Source organism: Anomaloglossus baeobatrachus, assembly GCF_048569485.1.
Source record: "Anomaloglossus baeobatrachus isolate aAnoBae1 chromosome 6 unlocalized genomic scaffold, aAnoBae1.hap1 SUPER_6_unloc_1, whole genome shotgun sequence".
Lineage (NCBI taxonomy): Eukaryota > Metazoa > Chordata > Amphibia > Anura > Aromobatidae > Anomaloglossus > Anomaloglossus baeobatrachus.
In genome coordinates, this window is record NW_027441814.1 from 261,532 (window position 1) to 285,299 (window position 23,768).

Below are 23,768 nucleotides of genomic sequence, written 5' to 3' on the forward strand. Positions count from 1 at the left end.
ATGTCCAGCCCTCGGTATATAAGGGAAGGGATTCTGCCTCAAACTGACGCCGGTGATATTTCCTGTGTCAGTCTAGCTCCAGTCAACATGACTTGAACACCAGGTCTCCCTGTCATGTCGGCCATGTGCCTGTGACCCGCTGGACATTTCTCCAGTGCGCTCCAGCTTGTCTTTTTTCCCTTGGAGATCTCCAGTGCTGTCTGCTCTAGTTTGTCTGCTTTTTGGATGCAATTTTTGCTTTTTTTCCTAGTCATTCTGATCTCGCCTTTGGAGCCTGGGATAAGTCCTTTTTTTTTCTTTCCTGTGACTGAGGTTTTCATGCATTGTTCTCTTATGTGCAATGTTTATCTGATTCTCTTTCAATTAGTTTTGAAATGCTATGGAAATTGTTCATTCTCAGTGAAAAACGCATAGTGGAGTTTTTTCTCTCTGTTGAACATTGTTCTCCTTTTTGTTCGCTCAAATATGTGTTTATGTTCCATTGTGTTCCCACTGATGATCTTTAACAAAAGGACATTGCTGAGGATCCAGTGAAGGCTTTTTCCATCATTTTTGCACATTCACTTTTTGTTGTATTTAGTATTCCTCTTCTATGGACTGCTCACTATTAGTCCTGTTGGACATTGAATATTTTTGTCTATGGCAGTTGCTACTAAGCCATTTTTGACAACCTCTCTTGGATGCTAATCCTGCCTGGTGTCCCGCACAAGATTTCCCTGATGTAGTGGGTGGAGGATTGTGTGGTCCTAAGGAAATGTTGATCATCAGGAGTTGGCATATATTAGGGTTTTTGCTGGCAGCACCCAGTGATCTATCCTATCCTTTGTGTCTTCGTTAGCAGGGCCTCTCTTTGCTTAAGTCTATCACTAACCAACTGTGTATTGTTTTCTTCTTAAATCATCGTCAATATATGTTGGGGGCTTTAACTATCTTCTGGGGCTGCTCTGAGGCAAGTTAGGATTTCTTTTTTCATCTTTGAGGCTAGATAGTTTATTAGGCATTGATGAGGCGTCTAGGTAGAGTAGGCACGCTCCACCGCTATTTCTAGTTGTGTATATATAGTCAGGGAGGTGCTGCCTTTTAGTTTCCAACCCCTCTTATGCTCTATCTTCTTGGTTTACCAGGTTTTTTCCTCCTGGACGCTTGGGGTAGTATTTCATAATTCTTGGGTTGCCTCTCTCCCTGGATAGGGAAGGAGTTTACCCTTGAATGGGATATTTACGGGAATATCAGCGGTCTCCAGACCATAACAACGTGCCTCCTGTCACACTCCTGACACCCTGGGGTCTATGGCAGGGGCAGGCCGATCCATGGGGGCTGGTTTGTGGCATCTCACTGTTGTTCGATCTCTATGACCTGTTTGGGCAGCAGGATGTGCCTCCTGTCAGACTCCTGCAACCGATGCTGCGGTTCCACTGTATGGAAACGTATGAACGCTGAGCAGCTTTACCTTTCCCCTGCTGCTGAAATATAGGAGGATGGAAAGGTAAAGCTGCCCAGCATGAAGACCCAACACTGGAGCCGTGCGAGGAGCACAATCACTGACCTTTACAATGATGAGAGCACTCTTTGATTATCCCCATGTGGGAGGTGGCAGGGAGATTTCTAGGGGTGTGATGGGAGGAGGATCCTGGTGGGCCACCTGATCAGCCCCAGATCTGACCACAGTATATGGTACGGTAGCACAGCTGGAGATAATGTAAGAACTTTTCCTGCAGACCTCAGTGCTCTTCCATCTTCCATTCACGGACTCCAAACCTATCTTCTCTGCCAGCGCTGAACATCTTCTTCTCACTCTCCTGCTCAAGGCACATAATGCCTCCTGAAGGTGAATAGAGGGAGGCAGTGTAAGACTCGGCACGCACAGAAGCAGGGAAGTCTGAACAGTCTGAAGGAAGTCATATGTGATGCCAGGCTGTTCACCCACCCATGGGCACGTACATCCAGCGCAGACCCACGCATTCAGCACAGGCCCACACATCCAGCGCAAGGCCACGCATCCAGTGCGGGTCTGTATATCCAGCACGGGTCCGTAGTCAGGAGTAGGCCTCATACTCATCTGGCCAAAACGACATCTCAGTTACTTCCAGGCCGGCCGGAGCCCTCTACCACCTGTAACGGTCTCCCAGGACTAACCGTTTGTGAAGTAAAAGAGGAGAAGGTAAAGAGACTGTTGTTTGTGCCTGTTTCTTTCACTGCCTGTCGGCCCTGCACCGTGTTATCCACACAACACCATAGACTCCCACGAGCACCAACAGTGTCCCCGGGGCACCGCTCCACCTGTGGGGAGCAGTACCACCATTGCTGCCATATCATCACCCCGGAGGCCTTACACAGCAGCGGCGGCTTAATAGCCGCATACCACAGGTGGCGTCACGAACACAAACCCCAAGTCACCAGCCATATTTAACTGACACCCACCAGGGCCACGGAGTCGGGCCCTGCCACCACTGACTACCCCCGGACTAGTCCGGCCCGGCACCGGGTGTCCCATAGCCCTGGGGTGGGCGAGTCACAAGCCTCTCTCTGCATCTACTCCATACACTGACTGACTTTCTAAGATGGCTGCTGCCGGAAGCCTCTGCTCTGGCTACATCCACATTAAAGGGGTTGTCTGACATAAACTCAAAATTTTTTGTTAAGCTAATCTGTGCTGTATTGTCATATAAATCACCCCTACATTGTTATTTTTTGTTTTCTAACTTTTGTTCCTCTTGAATTATCCCTTTATTCTCTGCAGCTCCTTGTTTACATTCAGCTCCAGCACTGACCACTTCCTGTGCAAAACCTCCCAGTCAGTGCTGGCACCGCCCACCCTCAGTGTCCAGCCCCACCCCAGTGTCCAGCCTCGCCCCCTGCCTGCCCCCTGCACACACAGTCCCTGTCAGTATTCTGCCCCAGCACTGACCTATCACTTCAGCATTGAAATAACAGCCCCACATCGGGCTCTGCACCGCACACGCACACATATGGCTCTGCACCGCACACGCACACATATGGCTCTGCACCGCACACATATGGCTCTGCACCGCACACATATGGCTCTGCACTGCACACATATGGCTCTGCACCGCACGCGCACACATATGGCTCTGCACCGCACGCGCACACATATGGCTCTGCACCGCACGCGCAAACATATGGCTCTGCACCGCACGCGCACACATATGGCTCTGCACCGCACGTGCACACATATGGCTCTGCACCGCACGCGCACAGACAGGGCTCTGTACCGCACACAGACAGGGCTCTGCACCGCACACAGACAGGGCTCTGCACCAACACCCCCATCCCCCATCCCCATAGGGAACACATGTAGGGAGTGCATACTCACCCGTCCTTGGTCCCCGCCGCTCCTGCACGTTCGCGCGCTGTCTGGTCTGGACATATCAGCACAGTAGTGACGTCACCGCTGTGCTGAAGAGAGCACAGACAGTGGAAGGGACAGTGATGAGAAGCAGCGCTCCCTCTCATCAGCACTTTCAAATGTACCGGCATCTGTGATCTGTGATCTGTGATCGGTGATGCCGGTACATTTGAATGTGTGATCCTGAGCAGGGGGCCCGGTGCTGGCGCTGACACCACATCAGTCGCTGCCAGGCCCCGCCCCCAGGTCACGGGTCCCACAGCAGTGCAGGGGGAGGTTGTGGGCAGAGTACAGGGTGCGGGGGAATGTGTGGGAGGGTGCAGGGAAGGGGGCGGGGCTCATCGCACTGTACCCGCCCAGCAGGGAGGCGACATGCTGTTTCCAGATTTGTATGTCAACATGGTCCTGCCCATGTAGACATGAAATGACCGGAAGCAGCAAAATCGTGGCAGGAGCGGTCACATGGCCACTCTGAGTGGGGGGAGAGGGACTGACAGCGGGGCAGCTAAGTGGTCTCTATCTACTTACCTGCCCCAATGTAGCCCAATAAGGTAATAAAAAAAAAAGTGAAAAGAAGCCGGATAACCCCTTTAACTATTTGTCAGCCTATAAGAATACCTGAAATACAATAACCGACCACTGGAGGGCGACATTACCTTGTAAAACAGTCTAAGGCCTTATCTCACACTATGGCCTTCATAACACACTCCCTTATGTTTCTATGCAGACATCGCTGCCTCTGCTACATTAATACCTACATTCTTATGCTCTATAGTCTATAGCGCTGTTGATGTATTGGGGCAGGAGCTTGTGGTCCCGACCACCCCCTTACACCTTTATGACAGCCGTATGGATTAAAACAACAGCAGTAAAGGGGACTTCTTCCACATTGCCATTTTAAAACGGTGATGAGAAAAAAGTGAATAGCGCCCCCCAGGGTCGGAAAATCTACAGGGTTTCCTGTTATGATCCGGAACCATGGAAGATCACCACAAATCATTGGTAAAAAGGTGACAAGAGCATTGGCAACTAATCTGGCCGCCATCCCCTTACTAACCATCACAACTAGAAGTAGCCGAGGGGTGAACTAACATCCTGTGCACCGCGAACCCAGCCGGAGAACTAACTATCCTAAAGGAAGGAAGGATGAATAACTCTCTGCCTCAGAAAATAGACAAGAATAGCAAGCCCCCCACATTCAAAGACTGCGGTGATATAGGAAAAACACAATGCACAGGTAGATGACAGGATTAGCAAAAGATGAGGCCCCCGCTGACTAAAATAGGAAAGGACAGGAAAGGGACTGATGGTGGCCAGAGAAAAACCCTGCAAAATACCAACTTCCTGATAGTACAAAAAGGCCCTCAGATCGCTCGATCTGAACTCCGTCCTATACCAGGTGCCCTTGTCATACCAATGAACAGAAAACAAGAATCATAACAAATTCAACAAGCCATAAACACATGGACCCAAAGGAGCTATACTCCACACAGAACTGCAGGGCGTTCCCCAACAATCCACTGAGGGGGAAAATCCCTGGAAGCAAATAACCTGAAACCAACCACAACAAATGACAAACCCAGATAAGCAAAAGAACCAGACAATAAATAAAGAGCAAGCACTTGTTTGGGGAAGATGTGGTGTAGAGCAGGATTAAGCAGGCTAGAGATACAAATACTACTGACATCCGGCAACAGCCTGCAATCAGACCAGGACTTAAATAATCAGAGAGTTAGAAAAGGAAACACCCACTGCACAACACACCTGGTCCAAGTGCAAACCATTCCTGGCCACCAGAGAGAGCCTCCCAGCAGCCAAGACATAACTAACATTCACAACAGTTTCCACTACCAGGAGAAGCTAAGACCCTGGAGATCATGATTCCAGACGGTTTTTTCCAGTCTCAAGTCACGTGATCACTGTTGTACACAGTATAAAGGTGGTCACATTACAGTAAATGGCAGCGCCGGTAAAAAAAAATCATTTATCTCCCACCTGGCATTATCCAATATGTCATATGGGAGATAAATGCCCTCCCTTGGTCCCCTCTGGTACGCCATTGTGGACAAAGCCCCCCTGTCCCCCTCCCAATCATCTAAAATGGTGGGCACACAAATGGCGCGCCCACCGCATTCATCTGAATAGGATAACTGAAGTGAGCACTAATATATATATATTCTGAGTGCAAGCCAAAAAAATACATACTATACAAAGATAAGGCTGCACATCAAACTTAGATAATGGTATAATGCCTCAAGCATATGGAAAAATATTGGAAAATACAATGAAAAATGCTACTTGCTAACTTGAAAATGTGAATAATGAATTGCATACCTGCCATGAATATTAGGAAAAAGGAGATATTTAGCAATCGCATTGATCAATGTAACTGAGCCCCAAAACCTCGTCAAGGTATATCTCTATATTGGGGTCCCTAGCTCTGTGACCCTAACTGTGTGTCATCTCATTGCAATTAAAAACTGCTGTGGGTGGAGAGGGGAACCAAGGACTGTCTTATATAGGAGATGGAAAAAATTTTTTTGGCTTGCACTCAGAATATATATATTAGTGCTCACTTCAGTTATCCTATTCAGTTATATGTAGTTTTTTTCTGAATGTGAACACAGCTCCGCCCCTTTCGGCCATGTTATTTCCATCTCCTATAAAAGACAGTCCTTGGTTACCCCTCTCCACCCACAGCAGTTTTTAATTGCAATGAGATGACACACAGTTAGGGTCACAGAGCTAGGGACCCCAATATAGAGATATACCTTGACGAGGTTTTGGGGCTCAGTTACATTGATCAATGCGATTGCTAAATATCTCCTTTTTCCTAATATTCATGGCAGGTATGCAATTCATTATTCACATGTTCAAGTTAGCAAGTAGCATTTTTCATTGTATTTTCCAATATTTTTCCATATGCTTGAGGCATTATACCATTATCTAAGTTTGATGTGCAGCCTTATCCTTGTATACACCGCATTCATCCTCCGCCTCTGATTATTTTCTTATCTGACATGTCAGATAAGACAAAAAAGTTCTCCCCAAGTCCCCCCAGGTGTCCCCTTGTCACCCCATCGGTCCTCCATTGATACCTCCTACAGCGTCGATCTTCCACAATCCCGCCTCCTCTGAAAATTGCGGCCGCTTGCGCAGAGAGCCGGCTCTCAGCAAGTTCCCTGCAAGCAGTAAGACTGAGGTTACTGCAGTTCTCACTGCCCTCAGTTGGACCTGGGGAGTGTGAGTACAGTATTCTCAATGGGAGTCACTGCACCCACACTCCTCACATGGAGTGCCTGCTGCACTTCCAGAAAATGGGGGGTACATTCGCTGAACGTGCCCCCCATATCGTGGAACACAGAGTCGTTGTGGGACCTCCAAAATGGATTATGTGGACCAGACTTTTTTTCTCTTTTCAATAAATTGGTGAATGAGGGAATGTTTTGGCGAGCGTTTTCAAATAAAAAAGATGCTGTCGTCTTTATTTTTTTTTTATTACTGATTGGGTTAGTGATGTCAGGTATCTCATAGACTCCGCAAAATTACTAACCCCAGGGCTTGATGCCAGGTGACATTACACAGCTGGTATCAATCCAATCTATTACACCGTTTGCCACCACAACAGGGCAACAGGATGAGCTGGAGCGAAGCATCAGGATTGGTGCATTTAATGAATGTGCCACTTCTAGGGCAGCTGTGAGCTGCTATTTTAAGTCTGGGAAGAGCCAAATAACCATTGCCCTTCCCATCCGGAGAATACCAGACCACAGCTGTCAGCTTCACCTTGGCTGGTAATCTAACTTAGGGGGAACCCCACATTATTTTTTTTTTATTATATACCATATTTATAAATAATTAAAAAAACAAAACAAACAGCCTGGGGTGCCCTCCATTTTGGATTACCAGCCAAGGAGAAGCTGCAGCCATCTGCTTTACCTAGCTGGCTATCATAAATGGGGGGACCCCACGTCGTTTTTTTTAAATTATTTATTTTTGGCTAAATACAAGACTAAACACCATTTAGTGCCACATGAAAAGCACTAAAGGGTGCAAGCTTAGAATATGTAGGGAGCTGGGACATTATATTTGTGTTTTACTTTGTTATCATCCATCCATCCGTCCTAGCTTTATAGGCTGGCTGCGCATGATCAGTGTTTGCAGCGTTTTAGACGCAGTGTTTTCGCTGCGTCCATAATGCTGTGTTGTGCAGTACAAGCTCAGTGGAAGGATTTTTACAACTCTTACCTGACATCCGACGCGGCTTTCGGAGCCTCAGCATGTCAATTTATGCTGCGGAGACGAGAGTGTTCTCCGCGGGGAGAATAGAGCTAAAGTCCACAGCGGCCTGAACCCGGACCGTGGGCACAGGCGGCTACGTTCTTCTGCGGACAACACTCACATCTCTGCAGGGGGCTGACCCTGGGTACTAGACGCAGTGTGGCCGGATCGTGTGCCCATAGGCTAAAAGTGAGAAATTTGGTGCTAAAGCAACATTTTTGGGAAAATGAACATTTTCAATCTGATGGCCTAATGTTATCAAATTCTGTGAAGCACTTGTGGGTTCAAAACTGTACCCCTAGATAAAATCCTTGAGGGGTCTAGTTTCCAAAATGGGGTCACATGTGGGGGGGTTTCTGCTGTTTAGGTACCTCAAGGACCCGGCAAATGCAACATGGTGCCCACAATCTACTCCAGCCAAATTTGTGTTCTAAAATTCAAATATTGCTCATTCTGTTCCGGCTCCTCCCATTTGTCCAAACAGAGGTTTCTGTCCACATGTGGGGTATCAGCGCACTCAGAAGAAACTGGGGAACAAATTTTGAGGTCCATTTTGTTGTGTTACTTCTTTTAAAAGTGAATAAATTGGGGCTAGAGCAACATTTTTAGGTAAAATAAGTTTTGTCTTTTTTCATTCCACATTGCTTCAAGTTACTGTGAAGCACCTAAAGGGATAATCAACTTCATGGATGTGGTGTTGAGCAGTGTGAGGGGTACAATGTTTAGAATGGGGTCACTTTTGGGTATGTTCTGACACCTCGGCCTCTCAAAGTCACTTCAAATGTGATCTGGTCCCTAAAAAAAATTTATTTTTTTTTAATTTTTGTTGAAAAATGAGAAATTGCTGATGAACTTTGACCCTTTCTAACTTCCGAACCCCCCAAAAATTTGTTTAAAAAATTGTGCTGATGTCAAGTAACAAGTTGGAAATGTTATTATTTATAACAATTTTGTGTGGCAAAAAATTAACAGTTTGAAAATTGCGAAATTTTCGTCAAATTTCCAACTTTTTTCGCAAATAAAAGAAAAAAAATATTGTCCTAAATTTAACACTAAAAAACAATCTGAGTATCACCGGGATCCACTGAAGGACTCTAGAGTCATAACCTGTTATAGTGACGCTGGTCAGAATTCTAAAATTTGACTGTCATGATTCATGTTTATGCAGAGCCATATTATAAGTTTTCCTGGGGTCTGTATTCTGCGGGGTAAGGCCTGATGGGAGGAGCCTATTACGCCATGCCTCGTTCCGGGACTCACGCTGCCTTATCTTTGATCGGTTTCCCTCGGTACACCGCCAGTTATAGTTCCTGCTTTGCAGTGTGTGTTTCTGGTCCTGTAAGTCTGTTTTCATCCTGCTCGCTACTTAGTGCTCCTTTCCCCGACCTCCGTCCTTCCCGTCTTGTCTGACCTCTCTGTGTCTCCTAACTGCTTAGTTTCCCCATCTCCACTCCCTCCTCTTTACTTACTTGTCTCCCCAGTTTCCGACATCGGCTTGCTTTCTGACTATGGCTCTGCTCTCCTCTGGCTCCTGACGATACCTCCTGTTATTCCGACCCCAGATCTCTCGTGACTTCAGCTCTGCTTAACCCCTCTGTACTGACGTGACTTCCCATCACTGACCTAGCTCTGCTTAACCCCTCTGTACTGATGTGACTTCCTGGCACTGACCTAGCTCTGCTTAACCCCTCTGTACTGATGTGACTTCCCGGCACTGACCTAGCTCTGCTTAACCCCTCTGTACTGACGTGACTTCCCGGCACTGACCTAGCTCTGCTTAACCCCTCTGTACTGACGTGACTTCCCGGCACTGACCTAGCTCTGCTTAACTCCTCTGTACTGATGTGACTTCCCGGCACTGACCTAGCTCTGCTTAACCCCTCTGTACTGATGTGACTTCCCGGCACTGACCTATCTCTGCTTAACCCCTCTGTACTGATGTGACTTCCCGGCACTGACCTAGCTCTGCTTAACCCCTCTGTACTGATGTGACTTCCCGGCACTGACCTAGCTCTGCTTAACCCCTCTGTACTGACGTGACTTCCCGGCACTGACCTTAGGCTTCTTTGACCATTCTTTCACATACTCACGCAGATGCTGGTGACCTCTAGTGGGCTTGCGCCTAACTAAACGTAGAAGCACTACATCCAGCCTGAGTTCCGGCTCCCCCTGGTGGTAGCATTGTATTGGCCTGGTCATTAAGTACAAAATTGACTTTCCTCTCAAGGGATAAGTGATGTTTAGAATAATAAAACCAAACTGGATAATAATACATGTGATATCACAGCCTTATGCCATTGGTGTAATTACCTTTCCCACCCCTAGGGGTCAATGTGTTTTTATGGTTCCATCTTTATTATTTGGATATATATTTATTAATAACCTAATAATATAATGAAGCTGTATAACCATAAACCAGCATGAAGGAGTGGATGAAATGTTTGATTGAAACCTTTTTCTTTTAATGGTTCAATCTCATCAGTCATATTTAATAAAATAAAGTGATTTCTACTATAAGAATATTAAACATTTTGTATTTTCTCAATTGAGATATTAAAAAATTTAGAATCAAAATAAGAATAAGGCCTGTGTGTGTGGATGATGGATTTATGTCCTCAGTAACACATACCCTTACAATTACCAATGTTCCAGATGATTTCCATACCTGTCCTAGTATCAAAAGTTTTCAGTTCTGTAACATGAGTTCTGATGACCAGACTCCGTATTATTATACCCAATAGTCACACGGAGAGCCGTAACTTTTTTACTTTTCCAGCAATCTTGCCATATGAGGGCTTGTTTTTTGCGGGACGAGTTGTACTTTTAAATGAAACCATAAGTTTTACCATATAATGCACTGGAAAACAGCAAAAAAAATTCAAGTGTGGAAAAATTGCAAAAAAAGTGCAAGTGCACGATGGTTTTGGGGATATTTTATTCACCGTGTTCGCTATATGGTAAATCTGATGTGTGGGTGCGATGTCTCAGGTCGGTGAGAGTTCACAGACACCAAACGTGTATAGGTTTACTTTTATATAAGGGGTTAAAAAAAATTCAGAAGTTTGTCCAAAAAAAGTGGTGCACTTTTTGCGCCATGTTCCGTGACCCGTAGCGTTCTCATTTTTCATTGTCCATGGCTCAGTGCTGGCTTACTTTTTGCGTCTTGAGCTGACATTTTTTATTATGCCATTTTGATGCAGATGCTACATTTCGATCGCCTGTTATTGCATTTTGCGTAAAATCTGCGACGACCAGAAATGTAATTTTGGCGTTTGGAATTTTTTGCCACTACGTCATTTACTGAGCAGATTAAATGATTTTATACTTTGATAGATCGGGCATTTCTGAATGCGGCAATAACACATTTGTGTATATTTTTTATTTTTTAACCCTTTAATTTTCAATGGGGGTTATTTGAACTTTAATGGGGTTTTTTTCTTTTTAATTTTTTAAAACTTTTTTTTGTTACAGTATTTTTATTTTAGTAGTCCCCCAGGGGGCTATAAGGATCAGCAGTCTGATCATTCATTCATTTCTCCCGATCAGAGCTGGACAGCTCAGATCAGCAGAAATGCTGCGTTTCTGTTAGAGCCACTACTCTGTCGGCTGCACGAAGAACTACATCATAATAGTGGCAGGAGTCATCCCATGACCCTGTGCGACCATGGCAACCATCGGCTCCCCGTGATCGCATCGCGGGGCCTCTGATGGCGGCAGTGAAAGGTGCATTCCCTGCTGCGGCACTTTAAATTGCACGGTCACATTTTGACATTGTGATTTAAGAGGTTAACAGGCACGGGTGGATCATAGATCCACCTGCACCTGCGAGGCACACATGTCTACTGTACAAATCAATACACATGTGCAGGGATCACCACTGGCTTACTGCAGTAGTGTGGTGATCACCACTTCATGATTTAGTACATACAGTTACATCCTAGGTCACAAAGGGGTTAATATTTATTCTTAAACCGTGATTATATAATTGGGATCAATAACACTTTTCCCCTTTAATACAATGAAATAATTTTATGAAATGTTTCATATATTAATATAAAAAATAATTTGTAAATCTTATGCATAAATCACCTTTTTTATATCATATTTTATAAAGCGATGAGTACTCCGATTGGTAAACATCGTAAGAAAATAATATAATAATTCTTTAAGTAAAAATATTAGAAACAACCTAGAATGTGAGTCTTCTGGGCATTTATTACCTTTGATGTGTGTTTGCACTTATTCACAGTTATCCAAGTCAAACTATAATAATTAGTGATGGGTGACTGGTGAAATATTCGGGGGATGATTATTTGTTTTGAATATTCGTACTGTTTTGCAATCCGGCAGCGGGTTCACTGGTGATTACACGTTGTACTATGGGAACCCGGCCGTGAACGTCGATGACCTGACTGATGTGACGGCTCCTGACAGCCGGGTCCCCGCTGCCCTCAGTATGTCCCAGGAGCTGCAGTGATCGGTCACGTTTGCCATCACTGCAGCTTCTGGATGTAGCAGAGCCGGGATCGTCGTGGCATGTTGTGTAGATTACGTCAAACCTGTGTAGGTGTTTTGGGGTTAATAAATTGGTGAAGGAGGGGGTGTGTTTTATTTGTTTGTTTGTTTTTTATTTAAAAATAAGGATTTTTGTGTGCTTCTGTTATTTTCCTTTTTACTTACAGGGTTGTAATGGAGGTCTCAGACACCTTTTTGACAAATCACAGCTGATATCAATCCCATATATTACCCCGATTACCACTGCATCAGGGCAACAAGATGACCCGGGGAAAGCTCCAGAATTATCACATCTAATGGATTCACCTATTATGGAGCGGCTGCGGCCTGCTATTTTCAGGCTGAGGAAGGCCCAATAACTATGGCCATTCCCAGCCTGAGAATACCAGTCCCCAGCTGTCTGTTTTACCTGCTCTGGCTATCACACATAGGCAGAGGACTAAATGTCTTATTTATTAACTGTGCATGCCAATCACAGTAATGCCAGTAGCAAAGATGGCTACAACATTACTGTGATTGGCAGACAATCCCCGCATGTTTAGTGGCTGAAAATCAGGCACCAAACCGCAAATTTAATCACAAATGTCTGAATCATTGACTGTGATCTGACATTTTGAACGACTGATTCGTACAATCGTTCAAATATGGACATAAAAATAAATGTACTTTGTTTTTGTCCAAATCGTAATTTCTTTGGCATTTCAAATTTGTAGAATTAGTATTTGTTTCACACCAGATCAGCCTCTCGGTCTATTGAGGTCATTTGACCGCTCGTCACTCACTATCACAAGACTTAATGCTTAGCATCTGGAAAATGTTACAGGCAGCCACTTATTATCTGTTTGTAATAGATGAACAGATCCACAAAGCTACAGGGATCCCAAGAAGCAGTCTCCTGGATTACAGAGGGAGGATAACAATAGGGTACCGCTTGTGGTCACATATAATCCCCACATGAGCATCCTAAGGAAAATTGGTGCTGATCTTCAACCCATATTCCACAGGGACCACAGACTGAAAGTAATATTCCCAGATTTACCGCTTCTTAGGTACCTACCACACAGCGGCGGATACCGCTTATCACAGACAGCCAGAAATTTCACTTTTTTCAATTTATCTGGGAGTGCCTCGTGCTTATTAACTCACTATATGGTCTGGAAACCTACGTGAGCTCCCCATATACGGAACTCTATAATTGTGGAAGTGCCTTATCCTATTGAACAGTCCTACGGCGTCCAGCTGTCACAGTATTTGGCTACACAAGCTACACTCTGGCTTTCCCTTTTTCCCTTCTTGGGTTTATCCCCTTCTCTTTAGGACCCTGCGGATTTCTTCACCTTTTCAGCTTTTTTTCTTCAACACTTCTCTTGGTGCCTTTATATACCATCATTTCCCCTTACTCGGTGCTGATGATAGGTCTAACACCCTTAACAAATCTTCAGTGCAAGCAATTGGCTGGTATTCATCTGAAGAAACTTTGTTGTTGTCGTTGTAGTTCCTCTTCCTGCGTCATCTGGAGATAAGTAATTCATTTACTTTTCCCCATGTGTGCTCCCTGTGTGTTCTTTAGAACTTAGTGGGGTTGACTAAGCGCTCATCTGTTCCCTACCTAGGACTTATTTTGGGGTCAGCTAGGGTCAGGTATGGTGCTTAGGTGTGCAACCTATCTAGGGTGGTGAGGGAAGCCAGAGGCCAGCAGTAAGTTTGGTCAGGGGTCACCAATGTCCTCTTCCCTTCACACGGGGCTTCCCTTCCCTTTCACCGGTTGCTTGGTACTCCCCCTCCCCATACCTAGCATTACACCACCAACTTAAAAAAGGCAAAGGCAACTGTGATAGGTCTTCTGCAACATGTGACTCAAGCAGTAATCCACTGGCTAGCAGAAATCAACTCCTGCAAGCCCAATTACTAACAAGAGCACAGCTGGTCAATGCCCGAGCCTATCTGTGCAACTCAAAAGCAGCATCATGTGGAGTATGTGACTTTGCTGTGTGAACATCAGAAGTAGTCCTCCTGACACTCAGTGAGTTGTGAGCCAGACACTGTGTGACAGTCAGGCCTAGCCACCAGGAACTATCTGTTCAGGCTTTGAAGCCAGGACCGAGGTGCCACATATAAGCCCCTCTGTATTCCCATGGAAACCCCCCTTGTTTCTGAGTTCCTGTAATCAAAATACCTAAAGGTTCTGCCCTTTGTGTAGAAAGTTATTTAGACCAATGTTACTTTACGGTTGCGGTCATACATTCATCCCTACAGTTACACATTTCCTTCACACCAACAAATTCATAGGGATAATTCTGGAGTCGCTAGTACTCGTGCAACAAATGACAAGTCATGAAGAAGATTGAGCCTGACAGGTTTAGTTATGGAAGCTGGACAGTCATTCCCTCTACTGCTTGACAGTAGATATAACCTAAGGAGACAAGCTCCTCCGAAACGTATCTTTCCTGTATGGGCTGCTCCTGTGTCTACTAGAAAATTGATTGATGCCCTCACATGCAGATGTAATCATTAGCTGAGGACCTGAGGAAGTGTCAAGGGCATTGTTATTGTAGAGGTAACTCACAAGATTGCCGCTTCTTCATTGAGGTGCCTGACCCTTGGTCGGGCCCTTCTGTGGACATTTAGCTGCAGAATGCACGGTTTTCCCACAATAGCAGTTTATTTTAGACATGTCACGTGGGAAGTTCTGTCACTGTTCAGGGTTTGGATTTCTCCATTTAAGTAGTTGACTTACCAGTATGAGTTTTTTCCTACTCTGCTCCCTTCGCTATGGCCATTAGGTCAGGGACCTGTCCGGTCCACCAGTCAGGGCGAGCCTTTTTCATCCTGTATCGGCATCTTGAGCCCCGATATGACGGTGTGTGTCAACAGTCGCATGTCCTTACTGTCACCTGCTTCATATCCATAGTCAATCCACGGGTGCTCCAGAGCTGTGGCATAGTCAGCTACCGTCTGGTGGTCTGCATTTGTGGCATGAAACTGTCAGTCTAGTGGTCCCGTTGCTCTCTCACCCACGGTCGCGTCACAGTTATAAATTCCTCCCCAGATTCTTTTGTAGCCTAATCTCTTTGGACAGTGCTGGGGGGTTTTGATAATATTTCGTTCTTTATAACCTCTTCCCCCCTTTTATCTCTAAGAGACTCTCCAAGACTGCCCAAGTGGCTTTATATGCAATCTGAATATGTACCGCCCCAGCGTCAGCAGCCAAGACTGCTCAGATCCAGATCCGCGGTGGCTCGAGGGGTCTCCGGACCCGGGAGGGGTCGTGCGGCCACTCGAAATAAAAGGGGGTATTTACAGGGGATTGTGTGTTTAGAGTTCGTGACGCCACTCACGGTGTGTGGTAAGGTGGAGTACCACCGCTGCTGTTGGGAGCGCCCGGTGGCAATGGAATGGCAGCCAGGTGTTTAACCCCTCCGTGGGTAGGGGGAATGCCCCGGGGCTTGGTGATGGTAGTAAGGGGATGCCGTTGGGGAGGAAAGGGTCACTGTGTACTCACTCAGTCCAATAACGCTGACACCCACAACTTGTAAACCGAAATTCTGAGCACCGCTGCAGCTGGGACGGAGCACGCCTGGATCCCGTGCCCGATGGTGTTGCTTGTTAGCCTGTGACTTTTCCCTTGGCACCTTCTTTATTGGTTGGCCCCTGTAGTATAGAACTAGTCGGGTCCCGCTCACCCGTATGGCTAATGGAGTGAGCTTGCTCTCAGGGTTCACGCTTGGGATTTTCTGGACTGTATATTGGGAAAGTCCTATCCCCCTCGTTGCGCTAGTACCCCGATTTTGGAGCGGGTGGAGAATGGATCTTGAAGGCTCCATCCTCGTTGGGTGAATTACCAGGATGCTTGAAGCTACTTCCCAGCCAAGAGTCCACGTACCCCGTTGTGCCCTGGCCCCTGCCCGGAGATGGCACAAGGCAGCCCTCCTCGGCAGTTCCGTGCCCCTTGTCACGATCCCCTGCGACTGGGGTTCCAGCTCCTACCAGGCCCAGACCAAGTACCAGGCCACCTAGTACTAGCAAGGAGCCCAGCTCCTGTCCTCCTCCAACTGCCTTGTGACCTCTCCTCACGAGAGTCACCACTCAACTGACTGCTCCTGATACTCCCTAACCAACCCCCCAAGTGGGCGGCCCTATTCCCTTCAGGCTACCCATTGGTGTGTCTGGTGGGTGTGGTGCAGAGTGTTCCTAGGATCTTGATTGGCTGGTTCTTAGCAACACCAAAGGTCAGGGACCCGTAACCAAGGAGGAAGTGGATACCGTGCAGAAGGGCAGATTGCACAATACCCTGTGACGACCTGATAGGCCAGGGCGTCACAAATACCTTCCAATTTGCGGAGGAAAGTACTGGGGACTACATGGGGGTCTGGCAATGTATTACACATAGCCAACAGCTCACTTGGGGTCCAGGGGTGGTATTACTCTTACTCAGTGTTTTAGATCTCTACAACCCTAGTGAACATGCACCTTATTTATTAGTGGCTATATGTTTGCCGGCAGATAGGGTCTCAGCCCTCACAGGCTAAACAGACATCTCTTCAGTCTGGGTTTTGTTGCCCACATTTGGGGCACACCCACCCCATTGGACCATTACATGGAGGTAGAGCTGTCAGCGATTTAGGTCTTCTGTCACCAAGAGCAATTAGCAATTTTTCTGGTGATCTGATCATGTCCCTTACATCATAGTCAGTCCCTCTTTCCATCTCTTCTGACTTGTGCTCAGCCAGTAATTCCCTGGGCTACTTCATACAACATTGTGGCCTGGTCATACTTATTATGGTCCTCCAGCCATCCCTTATAGTTAGTCAGAAACTTCTGCCATACTTTTGCATCCAGTGTTCCATTCACACCTGTACTCAACTTCTTCAACATCAGTCTGCAGCCTTTGGTTGCTTCCATCCCTCTCATATGTTCTACAATATCAGTTGCAGAAATCCATGTCTCCACTTCCTTATTGCAGTCCCCTTCCCCGAGAAGAGTAAAAACTTCACTGCTCAAGCAATAATTTGCTTCCAAGGGTACATGACACAACCTAACAGAGCTGATACACCTCCACAGGCTCTACAAGTCAATGCCACGCCACCCGGCGTCTGCTAAAACCCATTCTGTAGAGTCACCCGGCTACATGACGCCCCTCAGAGAGCTGGATACACCACGACAGGCTCTATAAGTCAATACCACGCCACCCGGCGTCTGCTAAAACCCGTTCTGTAGAGTCACCCGGCTACATGACGCCCCTCAGAGAGCTGGATACACCACGACAGGCTCTATAAGTCAATACCACGCCACCCGGCGTCTGCTAAAACCCGTTCTGTAGAGTCACCCGGCTACATGACGCCCCTCAGAGAGCTGGATACACCTCCACAGGCTCTACAAGTCAATACCACGCCACACGGTGTCTGCTAAAACCCGTTCTGTAGAGTCACCCGGCTACATGACACCCCTCAGAGAGCTGGATACACCTCCACAGGCTCTACAAGTCAATACCACGCCACACGGTGTCTGCTAAAACCCGTTCTGTAGAGTCACCCGGCTACATGACACCCCTCAGAGAGCTCTTCTTCATGCAGAATTAGAGTACGCTAATTGCAAGTTAAATCACACATACTCATCTGTCTTCATCCTTACAGAAATGTCCTTGATAGGTCCCCCTGGGCTGTACCTAGAAGCTCCATTCGGAGGGAACCCTAAAATGATGTACAACCGCTACTCTGCCTAGATTGATGTGTATCTGGTTCTGGTACTTACCTCAGTTGCCTCCAAGTTGGTCTATCAAGCCTGTTAATCATGTGCCAGAGGTACCTAGTGAGGGCAATAATCCCAATGTGGCCAGCCTGGTTTATGCACACGTATTTTAAAGCAACAGATCCCTGCATGTTCAAATTCTATACATGTCAAACTTGTCTGGTGACGCTCATAACAGACAACAAAACATGTAAGAGTCCCTGGCTGGAGGCATCTCACATTGGCTGCCTTTCGGAAATGCAGGGTTTCTTTCCAGTTTGTGATGGACAGCTTTATACACTGCCACTTCTCACAGCCTCCCCCATAAGAGGCTCATATCACACACACACAGAAGCATTCACCTGTAAAGGTGAATTATACACATATAAAGCAGCATTCACTGGTACATGGTAGCAGGTAACATCACGTCACCCACCAGACCACAAGAACCGCAAGAAGAAGAACACAGGAGGCAGCCAGTAACACAATGGGTTACTTATCGCAGATGTCCTGCGTCCCGTTCTCCGTCCTGTGCACCTGCGATCAGAGGCGTTGTCCTGGTGCCCGCATTTACCACTAAACATTGTTATTGCAAATATACCATAAAACAGCGAGACCAGAGAACGACATCGACGGAGGGAATAGAGGAGGCCACTACAGGTATGGGGTCAGCATGATTCCCCACCAGGCTGGCATCTAGGGGACAGATTTATAGCAAAGCTTTAGTACACAAGTCAATACAACCTCAACATTATAGGTCACATTTCAATCCTTAAAGTGACTGGTTTCTAAAGCTCAGTGGGTGTGTTGATAGGTTCTTTGGCACGGATATGTAAGTGGCAGGGTGCTTAATCTTATAGTCAACTTATTTTGACATATATTGCAAAGTAATCTTGATTATTCAAGTGTACCAAGCGCCATCTTAGATTCATAGATGTGCATAAGATGGTGAGTTTAAAAATTATACAATATATCATACATTATCGAATTATATCAAATTCAAACATTATAACATCCACAATGCAGTTCAAAATCCAATGGTTTCCTTTACAAGATCCTTCCCGTCTCATTTTATGTTGGCAGATGGATCTTCTGGATCTTTCTTATTGTGCTTCATCTCTATAATGATCTCTCTCTCTCGTTGCAGCACTGGACATGGCTCTGTTGCTCCCGATACTCCTGGCCGTGTTGGCTTCGGTTCTTGGAGGTCTCTACATGTTGGGGATGTTCCGGAAGAGACGACCCAATGAGCCCCCTCTAGATAAAGGCACCATCCCGTGGCTGGGATACGCTCTGGATTTCCGCAAAAACACTGCAGGATTTTTAAAGAAGATGCAGAAAAAGCATGGAGACATCTTCACCGTCCAGATCGGAGGCTATTACTTCACCTTTGTCACTGACCCCTTATCGTTTGGTCCCATCGTGAAGGAGGCCAGGTCCAGGCTGGACTTTGAGCAGTTTGCTTTGGAGTTGGTGGCCAGAGTGTTCGGTTACCATTCTGGGACCAATGACCACAAGTTGCTGGAGAAGGCGAGTACGAAGCATCTTATGGGGGACGGTCTAGTGGTCATGACCCAGGCCATGATGGACAACCTTCAGAACTTGATGCTTCATAGCGTTGGTTCTGTGGATGGTGAGAAAAAATGGCAGCAGGATGGTCTATTCAACTACAGCTACAACATAGTCTTCCGGGCTGGGTATCTTGCCTTATTCGGTAACGAACCTGCAAAAAGCCAAGGAAACTCAGAGAAAGCCAAGAAACATGACAGTGACCACTCAGAGAAGTTGTTCGGTGAGTTTAGAAAGTATGATAAACTGTTCCCACGCTTGGCCTATGCTGTCCTCCCACCAAGAGACAAGCTGGAGGCCGAGAGACTGAAGAGGCTTTTCTGGAACATGTTGTCCATAAAGAGAACCCTACAGAAAGAAAATATCAGTGGCTGGATTATTGACCAGTTCCAGCACCGAGCAGAGAATGGGATGCCAGAATACATGCAGGACAGGTTCATGTTCCTGCTTCTGTGGGCATCTCAAGGTAACACTGGACCTGCCTGCTTCTGGCTCCTGCTCTACTTAATGAAGCATCCAGAAGCCATGAAGGCCATCAGCAAAGAGGTGGATAAAGTTCTGAAGGAAAATGGACAAGAGGTAAAAGCAGGAGGTGCCCTGATCAACCTAACTAGAGACATGCTGCTGAAGACGCCCATCCTAGACAGTGTTGTAGAAGAGACCTTGAGGCTGACCGCTGCCCCAGTGCTGATCAGAGCTGTCAAGGAGAACATGAACCTCAAAATGTCATCTGGAAAGGAATACGCCATTCGTAAAGGAGACCGTGTTGCCATTTTCCCATACACCGCTGTTCAGATGGATCCAGAAGTTCATCCAGAACCCGAGAAGTTCAAATACAACCGATTCCTGAATGAGGACGGCACCAAAAAGTCTGAGTTCTTCATAAATGGGAAGCGACTGAAATATTTCACCATGCCTTGGGGGGCCGGCACCACCATATGTCCTGGTCGCTTTTTTGCTATCAATGAACTGAAACAGTTTGTCTTCCTGATGCTGAGCTACTTCGAATTTGAGCTGGTCAATCCAAATGAAGAGATTCCAGATATTGATCCAAACCGGTGGGGGTTCGGCACCATGCAGCCCACCCATGACGTACCGTTCAAATACCGGTTACGTTACTAGTTGCACAAGTTTAATATCAATATCAAATCTAAAGAGGAACCCTGCCTAGGTCGATATTTTGTCACGTCATTTACAGACTGAGTATACAGTATGTCATCAGTGGAGTGTGTGAACTTGGACCACCATTGATCCCTAGAACACTGGTCCTCTATAGATGGGTATGAAGGGGCTCCAGGTCACACACTACACTAATGGGATCTTCTCACCTCCGCCGATAATTTATAAGAAGTTTATTTGCTGTGGACCCCCTACTTTATATATATTATAGTGTTGAGGATAAGAATTAAGTAACCAAAAATACTTAATTCAGCCATTTCATAGACTCAAATATATAGTTTCGTTGATATAACCTAACACACATATTTATGAATGCTTTTGTTTCTTACTAACACATATATATATATATATATATATATATATATATATATATATATATATATACTGCATATTCAGTGATTTTCCTTAATACAATATACCAGCACATGTAACTTAAAGATGTCTGCTGTATCCTGCCCAACGCCCAGCTAATGAATACCATATGGAAGACAGATGGAGTTTGGAAGGACCAATCCAGCAGAGATTATGCAAATTCCTATACGTCCTGAGTCTAGCCTGCGATACTTGATTGGACTATACTTTTGTTTACACTCATTACTTCCTAGTCCTATAAAAGCATTGTCTGGAAATAAAGAATCTCACTGGTATCAGTCATGGAGAGAAGGTTCATAATAAACAATTTAAGTCTGTTATTTCTTTCTCCTGTGTGTGGGGGGAATGTACTGTGAGGACATCATACTGTGTGTGGGGGGAATGTACTGAGGAGACATCATACTGTGTGTGGGGGAATGTACTGTGAGGACATCATACTGTGTGTGGGGCAATCTACTGTGAGCATATAATACTGTGTGTGGGGGGAATGTACTGTGGGGACATCATACTAGGTGTGGGTGGACTGTACTGTGGGGACATCATTCTCTGTGTGTCTGGGGAAATGTACTGTGGGGACATCATACTGTGTGTGTGGGGAATGTACTGTGGGGACATCATGCTATGTGTGGGGGAATGTACTGTGAGGACATCATACTGTGTGTGGGGGGAATGTACTGTGGGGACATCATGCTATGTGTGGGGGAATGTACTGTGAGGATATCATACTGTGTGTGGGAGGAATGTAGTTTGGGGACATTATACTGTGTGTGGGGGGAATGTACTGTGAGAACATCATTCTGTGTGTGTGGGGAATGTACTGTGGGGACATCATACTGTGTGTGGGGGAATGTACTGTGAGGTCATCATACTGTGTGTGTTGGGGGAATGTACTATGAGGACATCATACTGTGTGTGGAGGGAATGTACTGTGGGGACATCATACTGTGTGTGAGGGGAATGTACTGTGAGGACATCATACTGTGTGTGGGGGAATGTACTGTGAGGACATCATACTGTGTGTGGGGGAATGTATTGTCGGGACATCATACTGTGTGTGGGGGGAATGTACTGTGAGGACATCATACTGTGTGTGGGGGAATGTATTGTCGGGACATCATACTGTGTGTGGGGGCAATGTACTGTGAGGACATCATACTGTGTGTGGGGGAATGCACTGTGAGGACATCCTACTGTGTGTGGGGGAATGCACTGTGAGGACATCATACTGTGTGTGGGGGAATGCACTGTGAGGACATCATACTGTGTGTGGGGGAATGTACTGTGAGAACATCATACAGTGTGTGGGGGAATGCACTGTGAGGACATCATACTGTGTGTGGGGGGAATGTACTGTGAAGACATCATACTGTGTGTGGGAGGAATGTACTGTGAGGACATCATACTGTGTGTGGGGGGAATGTACTGTGAGGACATCATACTGTGTGTGGGAGTAATGTAGTGTGGGGACATTATACTGTGTGTGGGGGGAATGTACTGTGAGGACATCATACTGTGTGTGGGGTAATGTACTGTGAGGACATCATACTGTGTGTGGTGGGAATGTATTATTGGGACATCATACTGTGTGTGGTGGGAATGTACTGTGAGGACATTATATTGTGTGGGGGGAATGTACTGTGGGGACATTATACTATGTGTGTGGGGTAATATACTGTGGGGACATCATAATGTGTGGGGGGAATGTACTGTGGGGACATCATACTGTGTGTGGGGGAATGTATTGTCGGGACATCATACTGTGTGTGGAGTGAATGTACTGTGAGGACATCATACTGTGTGTGGTGGGAATGTATTGTCGGGACATCATACTGTGTGTGGTGGGAATGTATTGTCAGGACGTCATACTGTGTGTGGTGTGAATGTACTGTGAGGACATTATACTGTGTGGGGGGAATATACTGTGGGGACATTATACTGTGTGTGTGGGGTAATATACTATGGGGACATCATATAGAGTGTTGGAATGTACTGTGGGGACAATATACTGTATGTGGGGGTAATGTACTGTGAGGACATCATACTGTGTGTGGGGAATGTACTGTGGGGACATCATACTTTGTGTGGGGGAATGTACTGTGAGGACATCATACTGTGTGTGGTGGGAATGTATTGTCAGGACGTCATACTGTGTGTGGTGGGAATGTATTGTCGGAACATCATACTGTGTGTTGTGGGAATGTACTGTGAGGACATCATGCTGTGTGTGGGGGGGAATGTACTGTGAGGACATCATACTGTGTGTGGGAGTAATGTAGTGTGGGGACATTATACTGTGTGTGGGGGGAATGTACTGTGAGGACATCATACTGTGTGTGGGAGTAATGTAGTGTAGGGACATTATACTGTGTGTGGGGGAATGTACTGTGAGGACATCATACTGTGTGTGGGGGGGAATGTACTGTGAGGACATCATACTGTGTGTGGGAGTAATGTAGTGTGGGGACATTATACTGTGTGTGGGGGGAATGTACTGTGAGGACATCATACTGTGTGTGGGAGTAATGTAGTGTGGGGACATTATACTGTGTGTGGGGGGAATGTAGTGTGAGGACATCATGCTGTGTGTGTGGGGGAATGTACTGTGAGGACATCATACTGTGTGTGGGAGTAATGTAGTGTGGGGACATTATACTGTGTGTGGGGGAATGTACTGTGAGGACATCATACTGTGTGTGGGAGTAATGTAGTGTGAGGACATTATACTGTGTGTGGGGGGAATGTAGTGTGAGGACATCAT

The 23,768-nt window shown here is 46.1% G+C and overlaps 1 protein-coding gene across 1 annotated transcript; it reads left to right on the plus strand.

Annotated features, from left to right (window-relative positions):
• The first annotated feature begins 19,041 nt into the window (after positions 1-19,041).
• On the plus strand, positions 19,042-20,581 carry LOC142259355 (5-beta-cholestane-3-alpha,7-alpha-diol 12-alpha-hydroxylase-like). Its single transcript, XM_075331815.1, has one exon. It carries the CDS (start codon positions 19,046-19,048, stop codon positions 20,579-20,581), a length of 1,536 nt encoding a protein of 511 aa, XP_075187930.1. The 5' UTR covers positions 19,042-19,045.
• The last annotated feature ends 3,187 nt before the right edge of the window (positions 20,582-23,768 follow it).